The sequence below is a fragment of the Quercus suber genome, unplaced genomic scaffold (assembly GCF_002906115.3).
Source record: "Quercus suber isolate HL8 unplaced genomic scaffold, Cork oak 2.0 scaffold_928, whole genome shotgun sequence".
Lineage (NCBI taxonomy): Eukaryota > Viridiplantae > Streptophyta > Magnoliopsida > Fagales > Fagaceae > Quercus > Quercus suber.
In genome coordinates, this window is record NW_027070351.1 from 12,505 (window position 1) to 40,494 (window position 27,990).

At 34.9% G+C, this 27,990-nt stretch overlaps 2 protein-coding genes across 3 annotated transcripts; both read right to left on the reverse strand.

The window, feature by feature from the left end:
• Nucleotides 1-1,504: 1,504 nt before the first annotated feature.
• LOC111997641 (folylpolyglutamate synthase) lies at nt 1,505-16,419 on the reverse strand. 2 transcript variants are annotated; one of them, XM_024029757.2, is made up of 17 exons: nt 16,209-16,419; nt 14,769-14,931; nt 13,297-13,508; nt 12,847-12,912; nt 12,364-12,473; nt 11,074-11,134; nt 10,046-10,129; nt 7,843-7,899; nt 7,538-7,598; nt 7,203-7,249; nt 6,970-7,047; nt 5,892-6,050; nt 4,911-5,249; nt 4,670-4,748; nt 3,745-3,897; nt 2,071-2,267; nt 1,505-1,828 (listed from the first exon to the last, which is right to left on the reverse strand). In XM_024029757.2, exons 2-17 carry the CDS (start codon nt 14,914-14,916, stop codon nt 1,769-1,771), a joined length of 1,911 nt encoding a protein of 636 aa, XP_023885525.2. In that variant the 5' UTR covers nt 14,917-14,931; nt 16,209-16,419; the 3' UTR covers nt 1,505-1,768. The 2 variants fall into 2 exon arrangements, with proteins under 2 accessions (XP_023885525.2, XP_023885524.2); XM_024029756.2 differs by having other exon boundaries at nt 10,046-10,144.
• A 6,703-nt stretch (nt 16,420-23,122) lies between these two features.
• On the reverse strand, nt 23,123-27,724 carry LOC111997627 (multiple C2 domain and transmembrane region protein 16). Its single transcript, XM_024029742.2, has 3 exons — nt 25,370-27,724; nt 23,927-25,048; nt 23,123-23,744 (listed from the first exon to the last, which is right to left on the reverse strand). The coding sequence occupies exons 1-3, from the start codon at nt 27,049-27,051 to the stop codon at nt 23,453-23,455; spliced, it is 3,096 nt and encodes a 1,031-aa protein (XP_023885510.1). The 5' UTR covers nt 27,052-27,724; the 3' UTR covers nt 23,123-23,452.
• Between the last annotated feature and the right edge of the window lie 266 nt (nt 27,725-27,990).

Sequence of the window (27,990 nt, forward strand, 5' to 3'; positions counted from 1 at the left end):
AATAAATAAATAAAAGAACAATTTTAGTTGTGTCTTGTATACATAGAGTGTATCTCCATTCTAGACCAAATAGGATAAATTTTTGTTTCTCCTAAATTCTATGAGTGAATTCCAATGGAATTATGGCTTTGCATTTGTTTCAGCATCCTAAATAAGATTACACGCACAAAATTGCAGCTCATCAAGTTACAAATATGTTCAACAAACGAGCTAAAAATTGAAGAACCTGAAGTCATGAAGCATTGACCAGTCCAGTCCTCGTCAAGGGTGCTGACTTTTTATATAATTCGATCGTATACGTAAGAAAATTTAAATTTGTAAGTGAAAAGCATTACATATATTGCCTATCAAATAAAAGATATAAGTTTCCAATTATTGGTTAAAAAGAATATGGGTTTGCATGTTGAGTTGTTTTCAGTGTTACTTTAGTTTAGCTTTTGTAGACAAGAGTCTTCAATTTTTTATTAAGAAATAAGTGGCTTTTATGACCCTTAAAAGGTAAGGTAACTACTAACCATGCATAATTGCATTACTCATATCTTATCTCTTATAGGATCTTTTTTTGTCTATCCTTAGTGGATTGCTCTTTTCCCTTGATAATTATTTTTATATAATATAAATAATTAAATAAATAAATAACCAGAACATCAGAAACATTTTTAGTGCTTAGAATCTCTCTCTTATCTTATCGTCTCTGCAATCATTTTAGGGACAAATCTAGCCAAAGTTTGGTATCTTGTATTTTCCGCTGGTTTGTTTGTTAAAAGATGAGATAAGAAGTGATTTTAAGCAACTAGTTTATTTGCTAAGAGGTAAGACAAAAACTAGAATTAAGCAAATAAGCTAGCTATAAGCAGGGATGCCATCATAAAAAAAAATTATTTTTAGCATGATTCAAACTGTCAATTTTCCAGCCAAAAAACCAAGTTGTTCATCCGCGCGATTAAATTTAATTCACTTTTTTTAATAAATAAGCTTGGTTCGTAAAGGAGATGGGGGTGATTGATGCTTTATAACTAATTGTGCTATGCTTTGGTTCCGATTAAGAAGCAGATCGGACTTAAAAATTCCATAGTATAATTACTCTAGAAATCCCCTGCTAAATTAAACTTTTGCTTATGCTCCATGATGGCTGCAAATTACCTCTAGGGCAAGATGATTATGATGCATATGACATAAAATTGAGGAATGGAATTTCAACTTAGTTGATAGGAAAAGGTAATAACTAACTCTAAAACATCGATCATTTTTATTGCTCCTAGAATTTTACCAGGAAAATCTAACTACCAGATGAAGCTTATGGAAAATTGAATCTATAGGCATGAAAAGCAAATGATCATTTTAGAGGTTTTTCTAACCTTTAAAGGGCAGTAACCACTAAACATCATTTTTGGGGCCTTGGGTTCCATATTACTCAATAAGTTTACGTGTTCTATCCTAATGCATAAACACACTGAATGACTGCATTAGCAAGAAAGTCTAAATAAATTCTTACTGCATCAGCTTATCAACTCAAAACCCAAATCAAAGTCTATTTCATAAAAGAAATTAAACCTTTCAGGTTTAACAATTAACAAATTATAAATCAATTTATTTTTTCTTAACGGTACATACATCAAGCAATAATCATAATGTTACATACAAAAGAAGCATTAAGAACCTCAGCAGCTTCAACAATGTGGTATGAAAATCTAATGTTAGGCAAATGAGCAAAAGAATGTTTTGGATTATCTGTGTTGTTGGCACTTGGCACCGTCTTTAATTTATATCACCTTTTCAGTAGTTTTAGTACATCTCCAACCAGATGTAATGATCCGGTGACAAGAACCTGTAAATCAGCAAAAAGCACAGTAATCACCTAGTTAGCATAAGTGTTGGTCAGGACTCTGAAGTGGGGTGTACTATAACCATTATCATAACGTGGCATATCATTATCACTATTATTCATGACAAATTTCATTTGGAGTTTTCTTCTTGAGATTAAGCCAGAGCCATGGGAATTTTCACAATTAATTTGCCCAGTCTAAATCTCTATAACCCCATATGCAGATTAAGCCATAGTTATCTTACCTGAACTTTTAAGGATGGGTTTTGTTTCACACAATCCCGCAGCCACTTTATTGTCAATGGCAATGAAGGCATTACTGCACTGCAAGCAAAGTAATTATCTGCAGGACTGCAACGAGAAGCATCCTCATAAAGAAATTCATGAGGTAAAATCTTAGCATTGTCCATCTTGGCACCCTTGTCACGTAAAGTATCTACTTCTGCATTTGAAAAGAATAATAGCGTGCTGGTAAGTTCATCCTTTAAAAGATTTAATAAAATAGCAATATTTCAAATCCATACAAAATGAAAAAAGAAAAATATAGAAAAGAAAAGAAAACATGGTCCTGATGCTCCAGGTGAGCGATCAAATTACACTATACTTTGGGTAAGGGGCACTGTCATGATTTCACCAATTAATGAGATTGGGTAAATTACTATTACTGCAATACTGAGAAATCCAAGCTTTCCCATCCTGTATCATGGTGGTTTGCTTTAAATGTTCACCAAACATGGAACTAAAAACCTTAGAAGAGACTGGTTACAGGAACAAATCTTAAATATACAACACCAATCAACTATGCATTGAGCCCACAGTAAAATCAAACCCTCTAATGAGTTCTGCAAATATCATTTTCTTTTAAGTAAAAATTAGATAAAATAAAAATACGAATGCCAAAGCCTTAGTACATGGAAGTTTCTCCGTCTTTTTTATATTGGTTTGTTATTCTTATATTAGCTTAAAGGTATTTTGTAATCAAGTTACATCACTCTAAAATAAATACATGCTATGGTGAAGGAAAAATAATAATTTTGACCCCTAAACCTATTTTCTTAAACTCCTCTGCTCATTCTTCTCTCCCTCTTTCTTTGCCTCCAACCCTAATCTTACATGGTTTACAGCTAAACTAGAAGTATACAAAAAGCCTTTTTTTATATATAACAAAAAAAAAATCTTCAGGGAACCATCTGTGCTTTGGCAGACCTCTTTTCTAATTCCTTTTTTTTCTTTTTTTCTTTTCTTCTTTCCAGTTTCTAATTTGATAAAATAGGTAATTAGTCATTATGCTGAGCTTCTAGATGGGGGATCAAGACACCAACTGGCCTCATAAACTACCAATGGACATGTATGAACCATTTTTTGATACAATCAGCTTTAGTCCTCACTGCTGCTTGGTTCAACTTAGAGAACAAGTGGAACCTCCTAGAATCATTAAACCAACAGTTTCAGCTGGTGATTTGAAACAAAATTTATATAGTTGCCACCTTTAAATGTTGGTTTAGCCCCCAATAACAAGTTCCTCCTCACAAAAATCATTTTATCTCAAATAACCAGAGTGTAGATCATTTCCAAAATATAGAAACTGTTAAGTTCCTCATGGAGCAAGTGCGAACTGTTCCAAGACTCATTGCTATTACCCCTTCAAGTCTCCCAATGAATCTTAATAAAAGGTTATACTTAGTGCATAGAGTTTCCAATTCTGCGGGGAGTTTGGGAGAGGTAATTGGCAGGAAAACATACCCCCTTTTTTATTTTTTTGAGAAATTGATTCCCAGACTCGAACCTCGACATGTCGCTTTGGGTGGAAGGCACTTGCCATCACACCAAAGCCCAGCCTCTCTCCCAATGAATCTTAATGTTCACAGATAAAGAAAAATTATATATGTTGACTTACAATGATATCTGATGGGGCATACCTTTCCCGTGGATAATCTTCTCCCAAAGCATCTGAAGGTTAAATTGCCAAGACAAATCCCTGCCACAGATATCTGAAGGAATTGTTGCTCCAGAAGTAACCTTGCTATAAGTTGACATACTTGGGACAAAAAAGGCTTTTGCAAAATGAGTTCCTGCACAGAATTTTATTAAATCATTCAATGCATGCTCTTAAGTTTCATGACCATGCTGAATTCTTCTTGGGAAGAAAAATAAATTAGAGAAAAAGTAAGACAATTTTTTTATGCAGTCATTTCTTAGGAGGAAAGATTCAAAAGGCCACCTCATTTATCAAAAGTAGATGCCATTGGCAGTACAGAAAATTGAAATTTAAAATTTTGTAAAAACTCTGATGACAAAATCAACCGGTATTTGTTTCCAATGTTATTCCCCAGTGTATAGATTACAGAATATGTCAGCCAATATTTTCTGGAGCGAAGTATCTGGATCATTGTAATTAATTGTTTCAAACTATTATGTCTCTGCTTTATTTATTTATTTTGTTTTCAAAGAAATAAATAGAGCACTAATTAGGATAAAGAAGAATTTTGATTAAGATGATATGGCCATATGGAATAGAGTAAATGACAGGTGCACTGGAATGAAGTGACATGCTTTCAGGCTTTGTAAGAATGCTAGAAATACAAGAGGATGTAAATTGAAGTAGGTAAGAAGCATTCTGCATATGTTTAAGAAGTACATCTATAAATGGGAAAATCTAATAAAACAAAACTCATGCATATAACTACCCTTTGATTGAGCTCAGCTTAGAGAACCAGATCTCTTTGTTACTTAATCGTGTAGTCTTGGATATGTAGGAGAAAATTAATTTCTTGAGAGAGAGAGAGAGGGGGCGGGGGGGGGGGTGACAATATGACTACTTATCCAACTTTGAAGCAGCAATACCTGAGGAAGCACATGTACTCACAAGCCGTGGAAGCAAAATATGTGGGTGTCTCACGTCCATGCAGTTGAACAGAAGAATCTATAATAAGGTATAAACACAGTTACAATCTATTTAAAATTGGAGAAAAGCATCCATCAATAAAAATACAAGCTATCATAACTGGATCACCATAAGTTATCAAGAGACGCCTCTAAACATAAACTCTGAAACTACACCTGGCTGTTTATCATGGATTTTTACCTGCTTTATTAGTTTGTTAGATTCCTCCATGCTCCCACTTCCATGTCGGATGTGACCATTTCCCCAAACTCCCTCTAGATTTTTTAGCTTAAATGAAGAAGAAGACGATATCTGGTTTCCTTTCACAGCACTAGAGAACCACTTGGCACAAGCCTCCATGCTCTCAGGACTGTGAGCTCCATCCAAGTAGAAGGTCAGATCTCCACAAGAATTTTCAAACACTTCAAATGAATTATTGGATTCAGGATAGGTATCATAGACAATCTGAGCCCTCCCAGGAATATGTGCAGTTGAAAGACCTCTAACAAAAGACTCCGGCAAATCAGCCTCCTGGATATCCTGATTTTATATTTCACAAATTTTTTTTTCTTTGGATAAGTAATGTATTCCACAAGTTTAGACAATTAAGGTAGGAGAAAATGGAAACACCAAAGAAGGAAACATGAAAAAACATGTTCTTGAGCCCCAGTCCCAAGATGACCAATATTAAAGAGCCTATTACTCTTTCAAGCATCCATATAATTAAAAAAATACCAACAAAAGGTTACATAATGTTTTATTGTTAGATAAATACAATTCACACACCTGAACAGGATCAAACCTTCCATTCCCCTTGTTCATGGGGGGACAGTAGAATGCCATTTAACCCAGAGGCACTTGGTTTACATGACATGGTTGAGACCATAAATATCCTTACTGAGCTTTTACGAAACTAGATATTTCTGGCTCCATCCTACCCCAAAAAAGCCCTGTGCGTGTGTGTGTACTGTGTACACATAAAAGATAAGCACATACCTACATTCAAACACAAACAGACTACAATGATTATAATTTTGTTATATGTTTAACCAATTTCATAACATTCCATTACCCTCTCATGATGAAAAACTTGGAAGGTTCTGTAAGTTTACAAGCCTGAGATATATTGAGATATAGTTTGCGTGTAAATCAAAAGGCAAAGGCAGATGAATTTCAACCAACATTTTGGAATAGCTTTTCCCAATTTCCTGTTCTTTGGAGCCAACATTTGCAAAGGGAAACAGCAAGACCAGCATTAATGAACTGATGATCACCAGACAAGCCAAGCTTCAATCCATCAAACTTTCTGTTATCAAGAGGTGCAGCTACTTTCAATGGAACCTGCATGTGATAAGAATAGATCAATCAATTATGTCACTATAAATTGGCCTACAATTCTGCTGTAACATCAAACAAATCCATATCTAAATGACTTATGAAAAAAAAAAATTCCTTATCTAATTGTAGGTGCATGTGTGAGTATTAAATCTACACTAATTATTTTATTATTAACTTTGCTGTGAAGTATTCTAATAAAATAATGAAACAATGGAAAAAGGATGATAGTCATTTCTTCTGATAATAAAAGTTTCAATTAATGCACTCTTCCATCTTTAATCTACCCATCCTGAACTTTCAAGAACATATAAGGACATAGCCCTGTTGGGTTAACTAAGCTTGTCAATATAATATTTTAATATAAAATACACCTATTCTTCTTAATCAAAAGTATAATAAAGTTGGATGGCATTTTGGTACCTCAATATATATATATATAGGCTCTGGATTTTATTGTATAGAATTCAATAAATATGTACCAGATTTATTATCATATGCATAATGAATGTATGTATGTGGTTATGAATTTATAATTTACAAATACATTTAAATAACACAAAGCATAGTCAAAGAAACAAGCATACAAAAACACATGAAATTACATATATGAAAGTACTCATCAGATTATATTAACACACAAATTAGAGGAAAAATATGTTAAAACAGGATTAGATACAGATCTTCATCTAATCTGCCTAGCAAAATACATTAGTTATCTGGTATATAGTGAATCCATTGTTAATGTGTTTGCCCATAAAAGTAACAAACATGAAACAAAAGGCCTTTTTTTTTTTTTTGATAGGTCATCATGAAATAACAAGATATAGCTAAAAAATGGCAGGCTCTTGAAAAGGAAAAACAAAATAATAATAAACCTCTTAACATGATTCATCCCATGTGATTGGCTGAGGAATATGATTACCTTCAGTTCATGGGCCCTCTCCAGAAGAACATCCATTGCTTCAGAAAGTTGGGGTACTGTGAATGAAGGAATTTGAGGCTTCAGGAGGAGGGAAGACATCAACCCAATTCAGAAAACACTTGTAAATGAAAACTGCCCATATTAATAATCAAAACAGAAATATTGCAATAAATAACCCATTATTAAGGAAACCAGATACATTATAGTCTGAGTTGCTCAAAGGAGTTTTATACCTTGAAAATTCCAGCCTTGTGTGAAGCTATCTTTCCAAGCGTATCTCCTGCATATCATACAGTCAATATCTAATTAGGCATCCAGATATCTCTTTAACCCCCCCCCCCCCCCCCCCCCCCCGGTATTTTCAACTTTAATTGCATAAGAAATATGGCAAACTAAAAAGTAAACTTGTTTGTAGTAAGAGTCAAACTGGATACAAGATAACAAGTGCATCACAAACAAGTCACTCAAATAGAAAGTTATAAATGTTGCATAAAATAAAATTTGAGATAGAACTGTAACTATACAAAACAAATTGCAGCAAACTTCGTTGAGTCAAAAAAGCACGCACCCAATATTTCTGTATGATCCAACCCCAGAGAAGTAATGCCACAGGCAACAGGCTTTTCAATCTGCATGACTCATCACCAATCTTCATCACGATTATATTTACCTATGCTTAGAATATTTTCAAATAAAGGATGAAGAGAATGCTCAAGTTCTTCTTTACTTATGTCTTTCTTGAAGTAGTCAGAGTAAAACAAATAATATACACTTAAAACTTTAAAAAGTCTGTAAAATTCATCCTTGGTAATTCTGTAAACAGATATATACCACAATTGTTCCCAGCAAAAAGGAAAAGACAAAATAGCATACCACATTTGTTGAGTCATTTGTTCCCCCAAGACCAACTTCAATAATAGCAACATCAACCTAAAGACAGGAGTAATTTTCAGTGACAAAAATATTTCACAACAATTCCAGCAGTGTTACTTTTTAGTCAGGACACAACAGCTGACCAATATAAATTACTTACAATAATAGAATAAATTAGGAATGTCCTTAATATTAAAATAGTGCCCCACTGCTTGAAGGCCATAAAAATGCACAATGAATCAAGAACAAATAATGTAAAAGGTTTAAGTAATAAGCTGGCAGAGATGAATTTAAGAAATTAGAAACAAAAAATACTAGGACAAAGTTCAGAAACCATAGATACCATTATTGCCACAACATTCACAAAAACATAATTCACCATGCAACATGAAAGTAGTATAGTGAAAGTGTAAAAACCATATAACCTTATAAAAGAGTGTAATTCTCACTTTAAATTCCAAACTGAGTATTCCACAATAGAGTCCTTTAGCAATCAGTCAAAGATGAACAACTAGAAAAATATTAAAGGAAAAACTCCTGGATCTCACTGGGGATTGTGGCAAAAATTTGATACATGCAGTCCACATGTCTATATATACACTCCACAAGAGTTTCCTGCCACTTTTTTGTCTAGCGCACAATGTTTCCTATTTTAAAAAGTCAAAAATTACAATTTTCTCCTTTTTCTTTGCTTGTGACCAGAAATAAACTTTATTAGAAAAGAGTAACAAAGTTGCAACCCTAGTTCACCCATAGTATATAAGAGATATTAAGATCAAAAAATAAAAAACAACAGGAACAAAAAAAGATGAAGCAATTGAATCTGCCATCCTATCATAATAGAGCAATCTCAAGAACATTCTTCAATTTTATTTTCTTGAAATAGATGCCTTCAACAGTTCAACCTTTCTATTCTCTCCAAGTGCACTACATAGGACATAATGGGACAACATGAATATGTCTACCAAAGTGACCTTTGAAATAATCCAACACCTCCATAATTGTTATAGACAAACCCTACATAATCCTAAAAATGAGAAGACAAGTGAACAAAGTCTGTGGGCAACATGGGGATGTAGTTTTATTTTTTATTTTTTGGTAAAGTTGAACAAAACTCCGCCTATGCCTGTGCTTAGTGTCATATATTTTGTTCACACCTGGTCCCAAGCCCAAGAAAAGGAGGGTTGCGGTAGGTTGACGGCCATTATAAAATTTAGTCACTCTATTATGAAAAGTTACACACGCCCAACAGGTCTTCAACCCATGGCCTCATCCTCCACCTAGTACTTGTAAAGGAAGAGGTGCTAATTGAGTTAGAGCTCTTGGCAATTACTAAAAATAATCTACAATACCAATCAACTAATCTTTTCTCACTAACCATTTTTTTAGAAGGCCACTTTATATTTACTTTTTACCTGCCGAATGCTTGACAAAGGAAAGTTAATATCCATGCCTCCATTCAAAGCTCAATGGTAGGTTCTAACCTCAAACTCACACGTTGTTACTCATCGATAATAACCATACTATACCAGCCTTGCAAACCTTGGGTACCAATAAAACTTACCAGTGGACTAAATCCATACAATTACCATTCCTCTTGGCTCATTAATTACAAGGTTAACTTTGGAAGAACACAAACCAAAGTTTTCAAAATAGACATTCTTTTTGGGATAGACAGGAAGCTTAAATACACACACACACACACACACACACACACACACACACAAAAACATATATATGTATGTGTGTTTATTTATCTATACATATATAAACAACTACTGCTCATTGGTGGAGCAGAGAAACTAAACGGGCAAAAAGGTCACCATGGAGTCCTCATCAGAAAAGATCCAACTCTGACTGAAACCAGCAACCTTTCTGATGAATTTTTATTTTTTATTTTTTATACATTTTAAGTGGAGGGAAGGGGCATCCAAACCATGGCATCTCCATTGGAAATACCAGGAAATTCATTTGATCTAAGGTCATTGACAACCTTTCTGATGAAATATACCCTCTGTGGATTTAACTTTCATATAATAAGGGAAATAATGCTAAGCAATTTGCTAGGATACATAAGTATCCATGAAAAAAATAATGAAAGAAAGAAATTCAAAAGCACGGATTGCAGCTGCCTAGCCAAACTGAAAATAGGAACTGTGAAAACATCCAAGCCCAAATTGCAATTAAAGGATTCATGACTAACCTTTTCACTTATAAATATCTTGAAAGCCAATAGAGTGAGAAACTGAAATAACGGAGCCATTGGCAGATGCTCCGTAACCTTTTCCTGCAATTCAGACTTCTGGAATCAATAGATGCCAAGTGAGCTTTAAGTAGAAGAAGCATCAAGTAAATGAGTTGCTATATATTTTCCAGAAGTGAACACATAAAGTAATAAAATGAGATGCATTATACAACACTGTATATCGTTCAAATTTGGATCTAAACATCAATTTTAAGTTTCTGAAAATCCCCCAATCCCTTCCAATAAAGATTCATGGACTTAATCATTTCCAACACCATAATGCACATAATAAATTTTAGTTACCATAAGCAACATCAATGGAAGATAACAAAATTTCAATACCAAAGATAATGCTCCGAATAACCAAATTAATAGCCACCTAATATCAAAGGCTAGCTTATTAGTAACATGTCATTGTTTTTTCTTGATAAATTCAATAGTTACAATGGGAGGGGAAATTTGAATCCTAGACATCTTCATTGGAAACACCAGAAGATGCCAATTGAGCTACAAGGCTCTTGGCTTAACATGTCATCATTAGAACATTCAAATTGTTCAAAAGGAAACACAGTCATGACTTTGTTATTAAAATTCACTTTAAGGATAAATACTTTTCTTATCAACAAGCATAAAAGCAACAATAAATTACTAGTGATTTTAAAAAAAAAATAACAAAAAAAACAAAAAATAACACAAGAAGATCAGAACTCTTATGTACAATGCTGGTAATGTCCAAAGAGATCCCATGCCAGCAGTTCCAAGACCATGACCAAAATGCCATGTCTCCTATTTCAATGGTGATTATGAACAATGTTTGGGATGCAAAATATTCTTATTGATCTTTGTAAAAAATTAGATTAAATAAACAAATAAAAACCCAATTGAGTATCATCATCCATCTCTTTTATGAAATAGAAGAACTATAATTTATAGAAAAAGCTAGTGAATATGGTCTGCTTATAATCATCTAAAGCAAGAAATTATACCTTTAAGCGGTTCCAACAATCCCAAAAATACAGTAAAAATTTATCTTCAGATATCTCCAACCTACAAACAATCAAAGTCAGACATGAATAGTAGGTATGCAGAGAATTTTCATATCAACCAAGAACATGATTTGAAATTAATAATTAATGGTTATAAAAACCTAAGAAAGCTAAGATTAATTTTTGTTCACAAAATGTTCTTGAATGTCTGTATATTTACAAGGATTTGTTCCTCTACTATTCCCCCGATTCTCAATAAGAGAACCTTCCATCGAAGTAAAATAATTGTGTTCACTTTCCACTGGAGATCACTTGGCAACCATATTCAGTCCCTTTATGCAAAGATGCTCAAGTGACCTGATGGAAGAACTGGTCAACATTATAATTCTATCAAACACCATTACATGTCAGTCAAGAGCCGAAAGAAACAAATGAGGTCATAAATAGCAGTGACAGATCCAGCAAAAGTATCAGTACAGATGGTCAAAAGGAATCTCCTAGTGCTTTAATCACTAGCTAAAATTCAGAGAATGAAAATGAAATGACTAAATAATTATTTACATTTGCAATTGCAGGTCCAAATGTGCAATGGCAATTACCTTCCACCAAAAGTGATAGATTGCAAGTTCCAATCCGGGAATCAGCCTCTCCAAAAAATTATTAGGGGTAAGGCTACCTACCATGAGAGACCATGACCTCTACAACCACCTCTCCCAGACCCTCACCACCCCCCCCCCCCCAAAAAACAAAAAAAAAAAGTAGGAGCCTTGAGATGGCCATAGTATATTTAGAGAAACAATATCCTCTTTGTAAGCCCAAGAAATTAAGAGTTAAGGAAATAAGGGCTATGTAAGTTGTCTTATTGTACTCATACAATAAAATATTGAGTGCTTTTCTAGTATTGAGGCCTTTTTAATGAGTCATGTGATGTATTTAAACAATTCACGTGGATGGTTTTATGAGCCACCACGTAATGGTTGGAGGAGGTTCCTCCAAATCAATTTGGAGACAAAACTTTGTTCTTTTTTATTCATTTATACCGCTGATCCCATCCAGTCCACTCTTTCATTTAAGACTTGGAATTTGAATCCCTTTTCATTTCTTCAATCATTGATAAGAACTAATAAATAACTCAAGTTTCATTCAAATGAAGCATTTTTACTTAAGTAAATCATCTTCTAGGATGGGACTTTTTTAGGAGCATTAATATCATCATAACAACTGCCATTAAAAACACACACAGAGTACTAAACACAAAGTTGATATCACGTGATTCATTTGAACACTAACCCATCTATTCGAAATCGTTCCCTCACATCAATTAGGTGAGGAGAAGTGAAGAGTCCAGTTCGAAAACCACACTCCCTTAAAATAGCCTCACTGAATGTACATGTAGAACCCTGAAATGTGAATCCATTAAGCCAACAGTTAAATTAAGCAAGAGAAAAACATATCAAATATCACCTACTCATTACTTATGTAATCCTTTCATATAGAGGCATCAAATTACTACAGTACAAATACAGATATTAGCAATGCATCACCTAATATTTTTGTCACTTTGTCATGTTAGTACTTGGATCCATGTCAAACAACCACATTTGTGCTTACATGAAGATGATGCATTTCAACAATGTGTATTCATAAAGATAGTGCATTTCAAACTTTAAGATGATTCAGTCTTTACAGAATGGATAAACATGCTACCATGTTAACAATAATAAAGTTTCAAAATAGTAAAATAAGATCAAATTAATATAAATGGAAGAGTACCTTCCCCTTAGTTCCTGCCACATGAATTATTTTGAGCCCATCAATCTGTTCTTCCAAGCCAAGAATCTGTAAAGAAAAACAAGCACTGCGTGTTAAAATCTAAACAAAATTATTTTTACAAAATATTTTCTCAGATTGGATGAGGTACTGCATAATTGAACCTCAAGGAGCATTTTTTATGTTCCTAAAACCAAGGGAAAGGTTTGAGGAAAGATTTCAATTAAGTTGAGTGGTAGACCCTCATATATTTTTAAATGAATTTTCTACAAATTGAATTTAACATGTTGGAAACCATCAAACCCAAAAGCAGCTGTTGGAAGTATGCCAATAATGTATATCAAACATATTGCTGACAAGACAAATACATGTACAGAAAATTACTAGTATTAGTATACAGCACTCTTAACTATAAATACTTCAAACATGAAGGAGGAATTACATCAGTGTTACCTTGAGATACTCAGACATTCGTTCCAATTTTCTATATGTACCACCTACAGATGATTTGGCTCCTCGTTTCTGACTTGTAATGAGAGATGAAAGAGCTTCCATGGCAGTTTCATATGAAGATGGAATGGAAAAATCTTGCAAGTGCTCCTTCACAACCCCATTGCTTCCCAATTTTTCCATGACTTCTGATGACATCTTTGTATACCTAACACCTAAAACAGTTGGCCAAAAATACGTTTGAAAACTCAAGTTTAATCTTTTGTACCATGCAGCAAGATGAAGAGTTATTTAAAGAATTATATGGTTCATACTTTCTAGTTCTACATCAATCAATCTCTAATGAATGATGAAATTGAAGGTCTATGCTATTGGCCATCTGACAATGAAAACAAACTGAGAAGATGATAAAACCATAATGGAAACTTCTATGCTATCCTGGTGAGTTCATGTAGAGGAAGCAAAGCACAAAGGAGAAAACAGGAAAAGGGGAAAATATGAGATTATAGAACAATAGACAAGAGCCAGAGTGGAAAGTCGAGAAACCAGAATCTTTTATTTACTATACTACAAATCTATCAAGAAAAATACAGTTTCTCCCCATCATTCATTTTCCTTCTTGAGATTCACAATAAAGTAGAGTACAAGGGAAGTCAATTCTTGGAGGACCAGCATTTCCATTTCCCTAAAAGGGCTACAAACCCCATATATGTAATTATAAGGAGAATAAAGCTCTAAGTGCACTAGTTTTAGGTGTATTGCATTCAGATATTTGAGTTAAAACAAAAATGGAAGTATGTAGCATGAAGATTGCAATGGTTGATAAAGTATAATGTATATAGCAGTGACCAATTCATCTGCTTCTATTATAAAATTTTCATAGTCTCTCCTGGATGTGCTAATTTTCCTTTTTGAATCGTTTAAAATTGCACCTGTAATAATGTTTCAGTTTGGGCAAGAATTTTGAAATTACCACTTTATATTAGTTGTTTGGCAGGAATTCTGGAGAATTCCCCAATCTAGAACACTAGCACATTAGGAAATCGAAAATTCAGACAAGTAATTTCCTGAACTGTTGCCATGTTCTGTTAGAGGATTATAGTAGTATACATACTGAGGAAATAACACCTAACAAAAAAAATCCAAACCCCTCACACACCCCCCCCCCCTGGCCTTTTTGTCTTATTTATCCCCCAATAACTCTCCCAAAGAAGTAAAAAATACCCCCCCCCCCCCCCCGCGCCTTTTTGTCTTATTTATCCCCCAATAACTCTCCCAAAGAAGTAAAAAATATTATCTGTGTGATTTGGAAACTTTATATTACCCCAATTTCTTTTGGATGAGCAAGTTATCTAATTCCGTTTGGAAGTTACTGGAGTACAGTATTTCTTACTAATTTATTAAAAGCATGGATAAAAGCATATATGAGTTCTACATAACTCTTGACCTATAGCTTGTTTTAGAATAAGGCTTACAATGTCTAGTGAGATTACGTGCATCTAGGCAAGCTGGCAAACAAGTTAAGCTCCATGTTCTTTTGCTGGAAAACTGACAATCTCTCCTATGTAAGTGAGAGACTCCAAATATCCCACACTTCAGGCCAGAGTTTGTATAAACGAGCATCAGAAGATATCAATCCTGTGGGACACAACAGCAGTCAGTCAAAAATACCAAGATAAATTATTAAAGGAAAGTAGAGCTCAGTGCAAATTGACGGAAAGCTGCAATGAAAGTATAATGCAAGGGCAACATCCCCACTCTGCCACGACATACCAGCCATATTCCACAGTTTGTTCCAACTATGACATTTCAATGTGATTATGCAAATAAAATGTTTATTGAGACAGAATGCCCCATCTAATACATTGGAAAGTGACATGAACTGTTACATGTTCATGCTTAGGAGCCAAAAATTGTGAAACAGAAACCAATGTGTCCTGCAAGGACCAAATGTCACTCCAAACAATAGGTGAACCATAAAAAATGGAGGAAAAATTAAGAATAGAAAAAATGGGGAAAAAACATTCATATAGTTTGGATTCAGTAGTGAGGCACTGATATTCTGGCACATAAAAGTTTTGGGCTGCCAAGTGCAAGTGCACTGGTTCAGGATTTGAGAGCTGCTAATTCATACAAAAATGTGTCATGAAAGTCAAATTTCCAATTACCTATTCGGTGCTCATTACCTGGATATCATTGTTTTCACTATACCTATTGATAAAGTCACCCAAGAATCTTTCTGAAACTTTCAATCTCCTTTTATTTCCCAAACTGTTTATCTATATCAACAAAATCAGATTTTATGGGAAAAAGATTCCACACTCAATTACATCAAATTTTCTAAAATAAACATATCCAATATTTTTCAAAGGAGATGGCACATAAAATCCACATCTAAACCAACTAAATCCAACAAAGCAACATATTTTATCAGTATCGCTTAGAAGAATTAATAAATGACAAATAAAACACCCCTCATCTAATTTCTCAAATTTTCTCAGCAACCATTTTATTTCTTATTCCACTGCTCCTCTTTGTCCCAGTTCAATACAGAGTAACTTGCGGCTCACCAAAGTAAAGATTAACGCGACAAACAAAATACCCAGAACCCAATTTCATTCATTTTTCTCATGCTTTCTCACCCACCAACCCACAAACACATACTCAGTTATAACTTCACTTTTTTCTTTTTCTTTTTTTGTTTTCCTACTCCTTCAACACTACAGAAGATTCTGAACCAAACCCATCTCTTTTTTTCTCATCTTTACGCAACAAAAATCAATAAAACAGTTCCAAAGTACCCAACAGACACCAAATCTCATAAGCAAGAATGAATAAAAAGTCCAAAACAAAAAGATATATATGAGGCATATGCTTGTATATATTCGAGAGACAGAGAAAGAGAAGTGGCTGACCGAGGAACCATGGAGAACAGAGAGAGTCTTAGTCTAGTTCGGATAGTGGGTCTGTGGTTGAAGGGAGAGAGATATTGGTGGCAGGCACTTGTTTGTTTCTGTGTCAATCTCCGTGCATTATGAACCAGTGTCTGCGTTTAAGGTCTACAGGCTTACAAGTACCTCTCTTTTTCTTAAACTATGTTGTGTTTTGAGGGCTGCTGTGTAGTCCACATGAATATATATATATATGAAATAAGAATGTGGGAACCACATTGCAATTTGCCACAATTTTTGTACCAATTCATGCCCATTCAATGCGGTATCAAAAAAAAAAATGCGGTATTTTCCCTAGATTTATTGTGGGAATATATTCTTTCTAAAAGTATCACTTTTCTAGATTCCCAAAAAAGAAAAGTACCCCTTGTCTAAATTTATAGCAAGTCCATACAATTTTTCTTCTTTCAAAATTAAAAAAAAATACTATAATCACAACATTTTTACAACAAATTTTAAATAACAGGTTATTACTAGTTGTTATTATTAGAGAGGAAAAAAAAAGTCTATACAATTTGTTTTTTTGGAGATAATTCTAAAAATTATAATAAGTCTATACATATTTTTTTAAAGATAATTTGATAGTTGGAAAGATAACTTAATTCTCAACGTTTTTGTTAAAAACATCATGAGACACCAGTTAAGTTAAAAACCTCTTTAACTTTTTCAAATCAATTTGATGGAATCTCATTCAACTAGTTAGGGGTTTTAACTCAATTAAGAATGGTAGAGAAATCTTTCTTTAAACTAAATCAAATGAAAATGTCCCAAAAATATATATATAAATGAAAATTTTCTTTTGGGCAATTTACAAATACCATCAATTTGATGTAGTTTTGAAATTTGGAGCTACCTAATACAGTATCTTATTTTTGTGACATTTATGTCCTTTTATGATTAGTTGTGTGAGGCATTTTAATTAACTTCAATGGAATTTAGTTTCATAAATTTTTCCTGTTAACTTTAACAAATGGAGTTTTGATGACAGGCCAAGTGCCAACATCAGCGATTGCTAAAGAATAAAGGAAAAATATCATTTTCACCTAATACTTATATTATACAAGTAATTGTAATAAGACTATGATGATAAATTTGTCATCTTAGACACTTGACGTTCTCTCCTAACTTTGGATTATAAATTAAGTCTTTTTCTTCAAGATTTTATTAACAAGTAATGCTACACATTTTTCTTCAAGCTTTTCATTTTTTAAAATGGTGGCCCCTCTCTCTCACTTGTATATTTGAAGGAAAAGACCCTCTTCAAGTCCACCAGTAAACTTATTTGGAGTTCATAGACCTTAAGGTATATTCTAGTGAATCAATGGAAATTTTTTAACTTAACATTTCTTTCTTAGTTCTAATGCTGTACACACTACTTATTGAAATGTGCAAGTGGAAATTTTAAAACAATCAATTTTGTTTATTCTTTCTTTCAAAGGAAACTTGATCCTGGAATATTCTGGTTGATCAGTCAAGATCTTTAGTTGAATGTTCTTAGTTTAAATGTTGTCACACTACATGACAGTGGGTGGAATTGGAATTAAAGAAGATAAGCCAGAAAATTTGCATTTTTTTCTTTGCCATACTAAAAGAGAACTCTATTTGGCCACAAATCCAAATCTCAACTTGGCCTGATGTTCAAATCAATATTATCATGGAGCAAATGCATTCAAACCATTTGAATTTTGAAGTAGGCATGGCACCCTTCTCTGAGAAATGGACAGTCAGCTTAATTACTTGCATCAAACCCAACATGTAACACACATTACATTTGACATGCCCTACAAGCTATACGTGTTATGAACAATTGTTGAAGCAACTGCCATTGACATCTCCCTTTCATAGTTGTTATGATCGTAGTTGCATTAATACCAGTTGATATTGAGCACACTTTTAAATTCTCTCTCTCTCTCTGGGAGAATCAATTACACTTTAAATCATAATACTTCAACAGAAAGACTTTAGTATTAATAGCATATACCATGGGGATCGATTACTTTAGTTGATTACATATGTAGATGATATGTGATTCAATTTTTATTTTATAAACTAGCTGTGAACCTATACGTTGCGCATGATAATTATTTTTATGGTGATTTTATTAAATTGAGAGAGAGAGAGCATTTTTTTTTTTGTGAGGGAAAACTATGTATAGAATAGAAGAGATAGTGAGAAATTTATAGTAAGAGAGTGTGAATAAGAACAGACAAAAATAAAGGAAAATGAAGGGAAAGAGGAAAAATGATATTAATGTAGAGAGTAGTGGGGAGATAAAAATGTAAGGAAGAGATAAAGGTTGGAGAAGTAGTGGGGAGATGAAAATGTAAGAGAGGGAGAAAGATTGGAGAAGTGTAAATATTAAAAAAATAAATGTTAAAAACAATTATAGGAAAATTAGAAAGAAAAAAGATAATGATGTAGACGTTGATGTGGATCAACTGGAGCTTAGTAACAATAAATATTACACTTTAGCTTTTAGATATATATAAATAAATAAATAAAGATACTATTTTATTGCTCTCGCACAATGTATCTTCAAGGCTTTCAACCAGAAACTAATCACTGTTCACGCTGAATGGGCCCACAAAGGGGTAAAACGCTGGCCCAAATTTTTTTTTTCAAAGTGCAGATAGCAAGACTCAAATTGGAGAGCATACAAAGATGCTATTTTTATTTCTTAGAAAATTAGCTAAATCTTAAAAGAAGGCCGTCACTTTTCTCATCTTGGTAGTCAAGATGCTTGCCAAAGTCTACAATCAATCAAAACCACCACTTTCCACTGGGCCTACTCCCACCAAACCAAGGTTTACCAAGTAACCATTGCAAAGAGACGAAGTTGTCTTTCACACTATCAAAAAGAAAGATGTGTAAAGAGTCAAGGCCAAAAAAAAAAAAAAAAAAGGAAGAAGAAGAGGGAGAGAGAGAGAAAAGAAATATAATGTATATGTGAAAAAAAGAAAGATGTGTAAAGAGTCAAGGCCAAAAAAAAAAAAAAAAAAAAGGAAGAAGAAGAGGGAGAGAGAGAGAAAAGAAATATAATGTATATGTGAAAAGAAAGAGAAGGAAGACAACAAATTTTAAAAACAAAACACAACAATTTTGCAATCATATATAATTTGTTTTGAGTATATTATTTTAAATTTTCCAAAGGAGATCTTGCTCCATTATGCAAGTCAGCAAAGTGTAATGATGTATTGAAACCTTGTTTTATGATTTTGTAGTGGTAAATGATGAAACCAATAATGGTTGGGTACATATATCATGCCAGTTATTGATGCAGATGACCAAAATTAATGATTTTAATTATACTTGGTTCCAAAGCTTCCTTCAATTCGGTTAGGAGTTATGGTTCCTTGCACAAATTGTGCAGAATATGTTTATTTCATCATTCGTTAACCACCTAATAAAGTAATCTCACAGAAGTTGCAGGGATTATATTTTTTAAATTCATTTGCAAACCTATCATAAAATAATTCTATACATATGCCTACGCATTCATTTATTCAAAATTATTAACATAAAAACTATGATGGTATGACCCAATCTTTTTCTTAAAGTAAAGAAAAAGAGATGATTTTTTTTTTCATCTGCACTTTAATTAGGATAGACACTGTCATGCTTGACTTAATGTATTTAAACAAATCAATTAGAATGGAGTTATAATCGTCAACAATGTCATTCTTCAATGACCTAACACCCTTTGAGGATTCTAGTCAACTAAGATAATGAAAGAAACAACCTACTTGACCTGACCACCGCGGCACCAACTACATTAATCAGTGACCAAGTCGTGTAAAATTTGGATATATACCTGCAATCCATGAAACATGAAAGGAACCTAGTATGCAGCTTTTGAAGACTGATTAGACAACCTAGTATGCACACTATTTGAATTTCTTAATTACATCTAGAAAATCGAGGAATGATCCCTGTAATTGCCTCTTTTGTTAAAGTAGGTTTAAAAAGCTTAATTCTCTATTTACTATGGACCACTCAATTATAATAGGATTCAATTTCTCAATTTTGATGCTTTATTTTAGATAGATAAGACACTTTACATTTCAGCCAGCCCCAAACCAGAACATTCAACAACAGATACAGAGACTTGAGCATCCATTTAACCCCAAAATTTAACAATCTGGGCAATAGGTTGCTAGAGCCCTTTGCTTGGAAGAAAAAGCTATAAATGGAGTTCCATCTTAAGGTTTCCCTACTGATACACTGTCTGAAGTCTGCATATGACTCTTGCTAGAACCCTTTCAGCTCACTTTTTCTTGTATCTATTGGTAATGTGAGATATCTTACAGGTTGCAGGATGTTCATTGAGATTTTTTATGTCCAAAGAGATAACTATATGCAACCAAGTCCATATAATCAATCTTTCAGGTATACGCTGAATTTGGCACCCTTGTACCCTGTCAGACTCAAACGTTTTAAAGCTAAACAATCGATACATTATCGCCTACATGATTAAAGATTGAGAAGGTTGATACAATACCTGTGTGATGTCCCTTTTGCCAAACGTTTACAGGCAGATTTATATAACAGGAGAACTCAAATCTTAAAGAATATGTAAGACGCATATGCAAGATATATATATATATATATATATAGAGGCACATGGCACAAAAAAATAAGTATAACGTTAATGTAACTGGTAAAATTTTGTATGTAACAAAACACTAGTTAGACTTCTTTGAAGATGTAAATACTATGTCAAGAGCCTTGCAGCTCGGGTTGGCACCTCCTTGTGTTTCCAAATGAGACATTTAGGATTCAAATTCCCCTCTCCCCTATTGTAACCATTGAATTATCAACAACAAAAAAGAGTAAGGTGTAATAATCTCTTATCATTAAAAGAAGTACAATCTCTCTCTCTCTCTGATGAAGACTCTGGATTAGTGCTCTTATTATATATAGAAGTTCTCAATTAGATTGTTCTACCTTTTCTAGACAAACTTCTGAAATCCAAAAGATAATCATTCTGGGAATTCTAATTTAAATAAGAATTTGTTTTTGGAAATCTAAGTGTCAAGAGTTTAATTACAAGACTAAGAAAGACATTTCAATAAGACTCTTTACAAGTCATGAATTTACTGCCAATTGTTGTAGCACTTTCAATGGTTCCAAGCACATGATCATGGCTAATTAGTAAATTATGCTGATTAAAATCTGCCATTGGATTCTCCTTTGCAAGAAGGCTAGTGTTTCAAAGTAAGGAGTATAAAGGCAAAAACACCGCAGCTCTCTTTTTGTCAAAAATATACTTTCAATGATCCAAGAGTGCAACTGAGATTAGTACAAATGACATTGAAGCCAAAATTTGAACAATTGTAAGGCAAGGTCAGAATACTTTTTAAAGACCTCAAAACCAAGAAAGCCAACTTAACAAAGAAACATTAATAGAAATAACTTATGAATGATAACACCTATAGTGACTGTAATTCTGTTCTGCTCACACCAAACAAAAGTACAAGACAACTTCCAAACTTTTAAAAACACCTTGCTCGAGGTTAAAATGGACAATCATTTGTTCTGGGGAAAGGAAAAATGAAAAGAGAGGAAAGAAAACTTTTTTTTTTGGTAGCTTTTTTGACAATGCGGAGAAAAGTTTGAAGCAACTTGTAGTAGCTACCATGTAAATGTGGCTTACATAACGAGTGAGCCAGATGAAAGATGAGTACTTCACAACTTTAAATAAATACTGATCCTTTTTTCACTTTGAATGAAGGCCTAATCAACACTTAGAGAGCTTACACAACAGAAAAGCAAAGCACAAACTTGAACCATCAATATTTGCATTCAATAGGTGGCAAAGAAAAAGAAAATTCATTAATCTAGTTTACATACAACAACATAATTCTTACAGTACACACCCCTTCAATCACTTGAATCTGTTCTCTAATAACAACTACCAATCATCACTCTTGTATATTGCACTCATCATGAATCCTATATGACATGATATAGTGAAGTAAATCAACGTTATGATCCAGAGATTACTCTGCATTGGGCTGTTGTTTTCCCCTTGACCTGCTACACAAGGGAGTGCTAGATGGAATAAATACATAAAGTAGAGGATTGGGATGAATATTGCCATGGAAACTAAGATGGTAAGGGTCAAGAACAAGACCCTGGTTTTGGTGAAGAAATATAATAATTCAACATAACCTAAAAAAAAAACATATTCCACTGACCCCTTAATAGAAAACCCCCACCGACCACGTTCTCACAATGCAAAATCTCAAACACCAATTAAACTTCACCACGCCACACACATACACACACACAAAATAAGCAAACAAAAGCAACTGCAAATTAGATGGTAACCCAAGATCATAACAAGAACAAATGAAACAATTTTAGCAAAAATAAAAAAGATCAAATGACACAAATTCTTATAATAGAAAACTAAACTCATATTCATCATAGTTCAGACAAATTCTTAAAGAAGCCTAACCTCATCAACACATGAAGAATCTAGAATTGGTTCTGTATTTCGTCAAGATAATCACATTCATAGTTATTACCTTTAGTATTTCAAAGTCCACCTCGTTCCCTTCTTTTTTTATATTCCTACCCAAAGATGCTAAATGAATCCCTATATAATTCTTTTCTTGCAATTACAAATTCACCAATGCAACTAAATACTAAAACTTATGCTGTTGTTTTCCTTGGTAATGCAATCCACAACAGGATCAAAACCAAATGCTACCCAACAAACACTATTGCGGCATAGCTTTGTAGCTCACTGATATTTCTTGGTGTCCTTACCTTATGATGAGAAATAAGGTTCAAATCCTCCATTTCCTACTTGTTGAAACAATTAAAAAAGGAAGAAAAAAAAATCAAATAAATAAATTCAGAAAAAAGAAGAAGAAATTAAAGAGCTCAATTAATTATTTTTTTGACAAAACTACAACTAGATAATTTAGTATAGGGAAATGTGAAAACATGCATGCCTTGCCTTTCTATTATTATCAAAGAGCAATGATAGTTACACACTCAACATACACATATTACCACATGAATTGAAATCTTGTTTTAAACTCAATTTCAGTTAAAATTGTGAAATCATGAAAATACAATTTCACAATTTTAATTAAAATCGTATTTTAAAAACATGGTTTCAAAATGGAGTGTGTACTGAGGTGTAATATCATACGTGCAATAAGATTTTTCTGATTATCAAATAAATATCAACTTAGCTACATGATTCGATCAGAAAGCGAAGGAAGCCTCCTGAAAAAGTTCAAAACTGGTGATGGCATCCGATCACGAAATATGGGATGGCGCAAATAATAGAACCCAAACGCCATTGCCACCATCTTCGACGGTACCATATACATTATCATGGCCACCACAAAACACAACCCAACAAATATCCCAGTTGCACGAGGGTCCCTCCATGTCACCAACGCTTGCACACGTTCACCTTGCGAAGCTATATCTCCCAATATCCTCTGTACACGTGCCCCAACCGTGCGTAGCTTATCATACCTGCCACCAATAAGTCTAGAGTTATATATATATATATATATATATTCACAAAAAATGAGGTAGCAAGTTGTAAATGATAGACAATTAAATTTAAAAATGAATCCAAATGAGAATCATTAACAACTCAATAAATATAGTTATGAATTTGTTATGAAAATATTATGCATATGACATTATTGTACCTTGCACGCACAACCTCATTTGGCCTATTACTTGGCACCATATCGAACTCCTCGTCTAGCTCATCGCGGTCCACACCATCAACCAGTGAAATCCTAGGATCAAAATGTGGAAGTGGCTCCCTTGACTTAAACCTATAGTTCCAAGCCCCAATTACAAACACATAAAATGCTAATGTGGGCACAATTAGATCAGGGAACCACACCAACATCACAAACAATGCATGTACAAGAATCGTGGCCATCGGATTCCTCCATGTACGAATCTCCTCCACCCATTTGATAATATCCATAAAACCAACAATCACATTGATGATCCTAAAATAGTTTACACGTACTTTTCTCATGCTGAAACCTTGTGAGTCTGCATCCAACATGTAAAGCACAACCTCGCGTTTAACCGGCGGTTCTGATCGTGACAAGTGTACTGCTATGGTCTTAGCTGCAATGTTCCTCAGCATCTCTTGCTGAACTATCCCAAGTGGCTTTATATGATGCATCAATGGCAACAAAGGCTGAGAGTACACGTGAAGAATATCCAAATTTGAAGCTGCTCGTGTGAACCGAATTGCAATCTCCAAGTCTCCCATTTTCTTCATTCCAGAATTGGACAAAACCAGCAATGGATACGAGTTTCTGTACACTTTACCAGTCTGCAATGTAGAAATACGCACTCGAACTTTTCCAATACGAGAATCAGGTTTAGAAGTACTGTCTGTTTCGAATAATATTCCTGAGCTATCATCAAAAACTCCAACACTCAACACAGTGCATGGATCATATACCTTCCATGTGTACTGCTCATTCCACTTGGGTTCCAAGCTGTCGGAAATGGTACGCGTACGTATCCATTTTGATCCGTATTTAGCAACACAGTATGCATCTGTAAAGCCTTTACCTTTTCCCATCGTCTTCATCGGTATCAAACTCTTGCATCCAATGATACCAAGCTCGATTGTACCTACAGGGGGCTTCCACAGTTGCCTTGCGGTAGGACGGTAATCGCTGCATAGGTGCGCAGCCTCATCCATCACATGATAGCCACCATCGAAGCATAAGCGGAGATGGACTCTACCTTTGTACATCGCCCTCTTCTCATCGTTGTTTGGGGCCTCTAAGTTGAACCTAATAGTTTGCATAAGCAATATCAGCATCAACATGTTTTTTTCTACATAGGTAACATTACATGCAACATTTAAATAATGAAAATAGAAATATTTTGTCACACACTTAAATAGTGCACACTCCGTAAACATCAAATCTAAAATTGAATGCTTGAAAATCATAATTTTTGTTCAAATATCATTAATAAAACGGTAATATGTACAGACGATATACATTAATAAGTGTGTGATAATCACTTGTTAATGAAAATATCCATAACAATCATGTAAGTGAAAATAAAAATTCATAAAATTAGTTTACGAGAGCACTTTCTAACAATACCAGTGGGATGCCACCTTTCGATCGTCCACACGCCTTTCGATGGCCGCGTTTGGAATCCTCACAATACCAATGGTTACCGGTGGTGCTTTACTAGATTGTCGCATTTCGAGGAAAAAGATTAAGTAATCGCTGAATGGCTCGGCGGCTATAAATAGTAAGTCTTCGTTCCACAACGGTGAGCCATCGCGTGTGACAGAGACTTTGGTTTTCAACACTTGATAAATTCCCAACTGTGCTTTGATTTGGAATGACAAATCTTTCAATGGCAGATCAAGAATGTCTTGAGCTTCTAAAACAGTAGCTCTGAGGTACCACAGCTTTGGAGATTGGTAAACTTTGGCTCTTGAGTTCACATTGTTACGACAGTCAGTACTCTTTGTTGCATCAGGGAATGCCTCGTCAGCCTGCGTGCCAATCCAAGTGGCAAGCATGAGCTCACCTGGATAGTGAGTCTCATTTCCATCCAACCTGTACCACTGTGGGGCCAATGGACTATCTGGTGGGTCCCGCAATGGGATTTCCGCCACATCAAAGCAAATCCCACCTAAGAAAGTGTTGTGAACTGAGTCCCACACGGAGACTTCTAAGGTGGAGGAAGAATCCGGGGAGTTGCGGCCGAAAGCAAATGTCTGGTCCCACTCGAAGAAGAAATTAGGACTTTTTCGAGCAGGGTTGGACTGAGCATTGTGTCCTGCTGAGACCCCAATTCTGACAATTGGATTCACGATGCTGGGGAGTTTTCTTGCCTTCACCACTTGAACGAATAAGTAGTGCATCTTCTCGACGAGATCGAATGAGGACTTCTCTATTGTCATGCTTTCTGTTGGATCCAATGGAGTAAAGTTGCTTCCATGTCCTGTAAATGGCCTCTTAATTGGCTGCGGACCTGCGATTCTCACCTCGGGCACTGATTTAGAAACAGATGCTTGCATCATTTCGATGACAGGATCATCTGGATGCGTGGGCTCTTCCACGCCTCCAACAGTGGAAGAGTCCACCTCTGGAGGCGTGGGCTCTTCCACTGCTGGTTGAGGAGGAGGCTGAGATGATTCTGTTGGCTTCTCAGGTTCAGCTTCCGCATTCTCTGGTGGTGGCGCCGCTGCAGCTTCAGCTTCATCTGCAGCAGCAGGTGGCTCTTCATTAGGCTTCTCTCCATCAGCAGCAGGTGGGGCAGGAGCTGGTTCCGGTGGCGGTGGGGCTGCCGCAGCTGGCGGTTCTTCTTGCTTTTTTTCAGGCTCTGGAGGTGGCGGTGGTGGGACGACCTCGTTCTCATCACGATCGACATAATAAATCTTGAGACCAATGTCACCTTGGATCCAAGAAAACAAGCTCTTCTTCTGTAAAGGGAAATATATCAAGGCCTCCTCGCCTTTCTTAACGAAAAGCTGTGTGGAATCCAAGCGTATCCAACCGAGGAAGTTGTTCCTCGTTGTTGGTCCATGGTTCTTGTCATGGTAAATCACAACCTCCAACAGGTCTCCCAACACTTGGGCGTCGGAGGGCTTGGCCACGTTAAACTCCAGAACCTCATTCCACGTTGGGTTCAATTCGCAAATTGCTGTTTTTGTTCGCTTCCGCTGCCCGTAGTAGTCGACCTGGACGTAGGGACTAGACGTGCCGTGACCGTCTTTTGGCGACAGATTCCGGGCATCCACCACTTCAACTATCAGCTTCCGAACCATCTTGATTGAGAGATGTAGTAATATGTGGGAGCTTCAAAGCAAGACCTGTTGTTGTGTGCTTCTTTGTGTTATTGTGCTACCATTACTCTCGCATGGCATGGTCTGGTATGTAAGTTTTGAGAGACTATGAAAGAGAAAAACACGGGGTGTGTCCTGTGAACTAGTGTTCAGTATTGGAATTCTTTTCTTGGTTTTGGGGTAAGAAATAGTGCAAAAGGTGTGTATAGAATAGATGAGAAAAGAAACAATTAAAGGTGCTAAACTTGGTGTGGAAACAGCTTTAGTCTTTGCTTATTGATTAGGATATTACTTCCTTTTGACACTGAAGATTCTCTCTCACCTCTCAATTTTTATCTTTTTCTTTTGGCCATCCCATAGAGATGTAACCAGTTGGCATCAATTGGTAACTTGATTAACACCGAGTGATGGACAAATCTGCAAAGCTTTTTTCCAAAGAATGGCTAGATTTTGTATCACCGACTATGGTTTTTTTTATCCAAGACAACATTGCTTTTTAATTGGACAGAAGTTGTCAAGACCCTAGTCAGTAGCCACTAGCTATTTACCACTCTTTTCTCATACTTTAAGAAGAAGAAGAATGACATCAGAGATGGACAATGTATGAACATGCAAGCTTTTTCCAAAGATAACTTAAGTGTTTCACCGACTATGAGTGCTTTTTAATTTGACAAAAGATGTCACCCCTTGGTCAGTAGGCACTAGCTACCTCCTTTCACATACTTCAAGAAATCTTGGCCTGATAAGAACAGTAGTGTGTATGCATGTGGGGTTGGCTGCATAAACACTATTTTATTACCAAATAAAATGGTTGGACTCACGAATAAAACAGAGCATTTTTGCAATCATATTAAGTTTGTTTTGAAATTTTGAATTTTATTCTTAATTTTTCAGAAGACATCTTGCTCCGTTATGCAAGTG

Bases quoted from the DNA above. Each gene is read 5' to 3' on its own strand.
- LOC111997641 (XM_024029756.2), bottom strand. From the start codon at position 14,916: ATGCTCGTTTATACAAACTCTGGCCTGAAGTGTGGGATATTTGGAGTC. The intron at 7,048-7,202 runs GTATAAAACTCC...CTCCTCCTGAAG, and splicing joins ACAAGGCTGGAATTTTCAAG to CCTCAAATTCCTTCATTCAC. The intron at 1,829-2,070 runs GTAAGATAACTA...GCTGATTTACAG, and splicing joins ACCCATCCTTAAAAGTTCAG to GTTCTTGTCACCGGATCATT.
- LOC111997627 (XM_024029742.2), bottom strand. From the start codon at position 27,051: ATGGTTCGGAAGCTGATAGTTGAAGTGGTGGATGCCCGGAATCTGTCG. The intron at 25,049-25,369 runs GTATTGTTAGAA...GCAAACTATTAG, and splicing joins CGAAAGGTGGCATCCCACTG to GTTCAACTTAGAGGCCCCAA. The intron at 23,745-23,926 runs GTACAATAATGT...TATTGGTGGCAG, and splicing joins AATGAGGTTGTGCGTGCAAG to GTATGATAAGCTACGCACGG.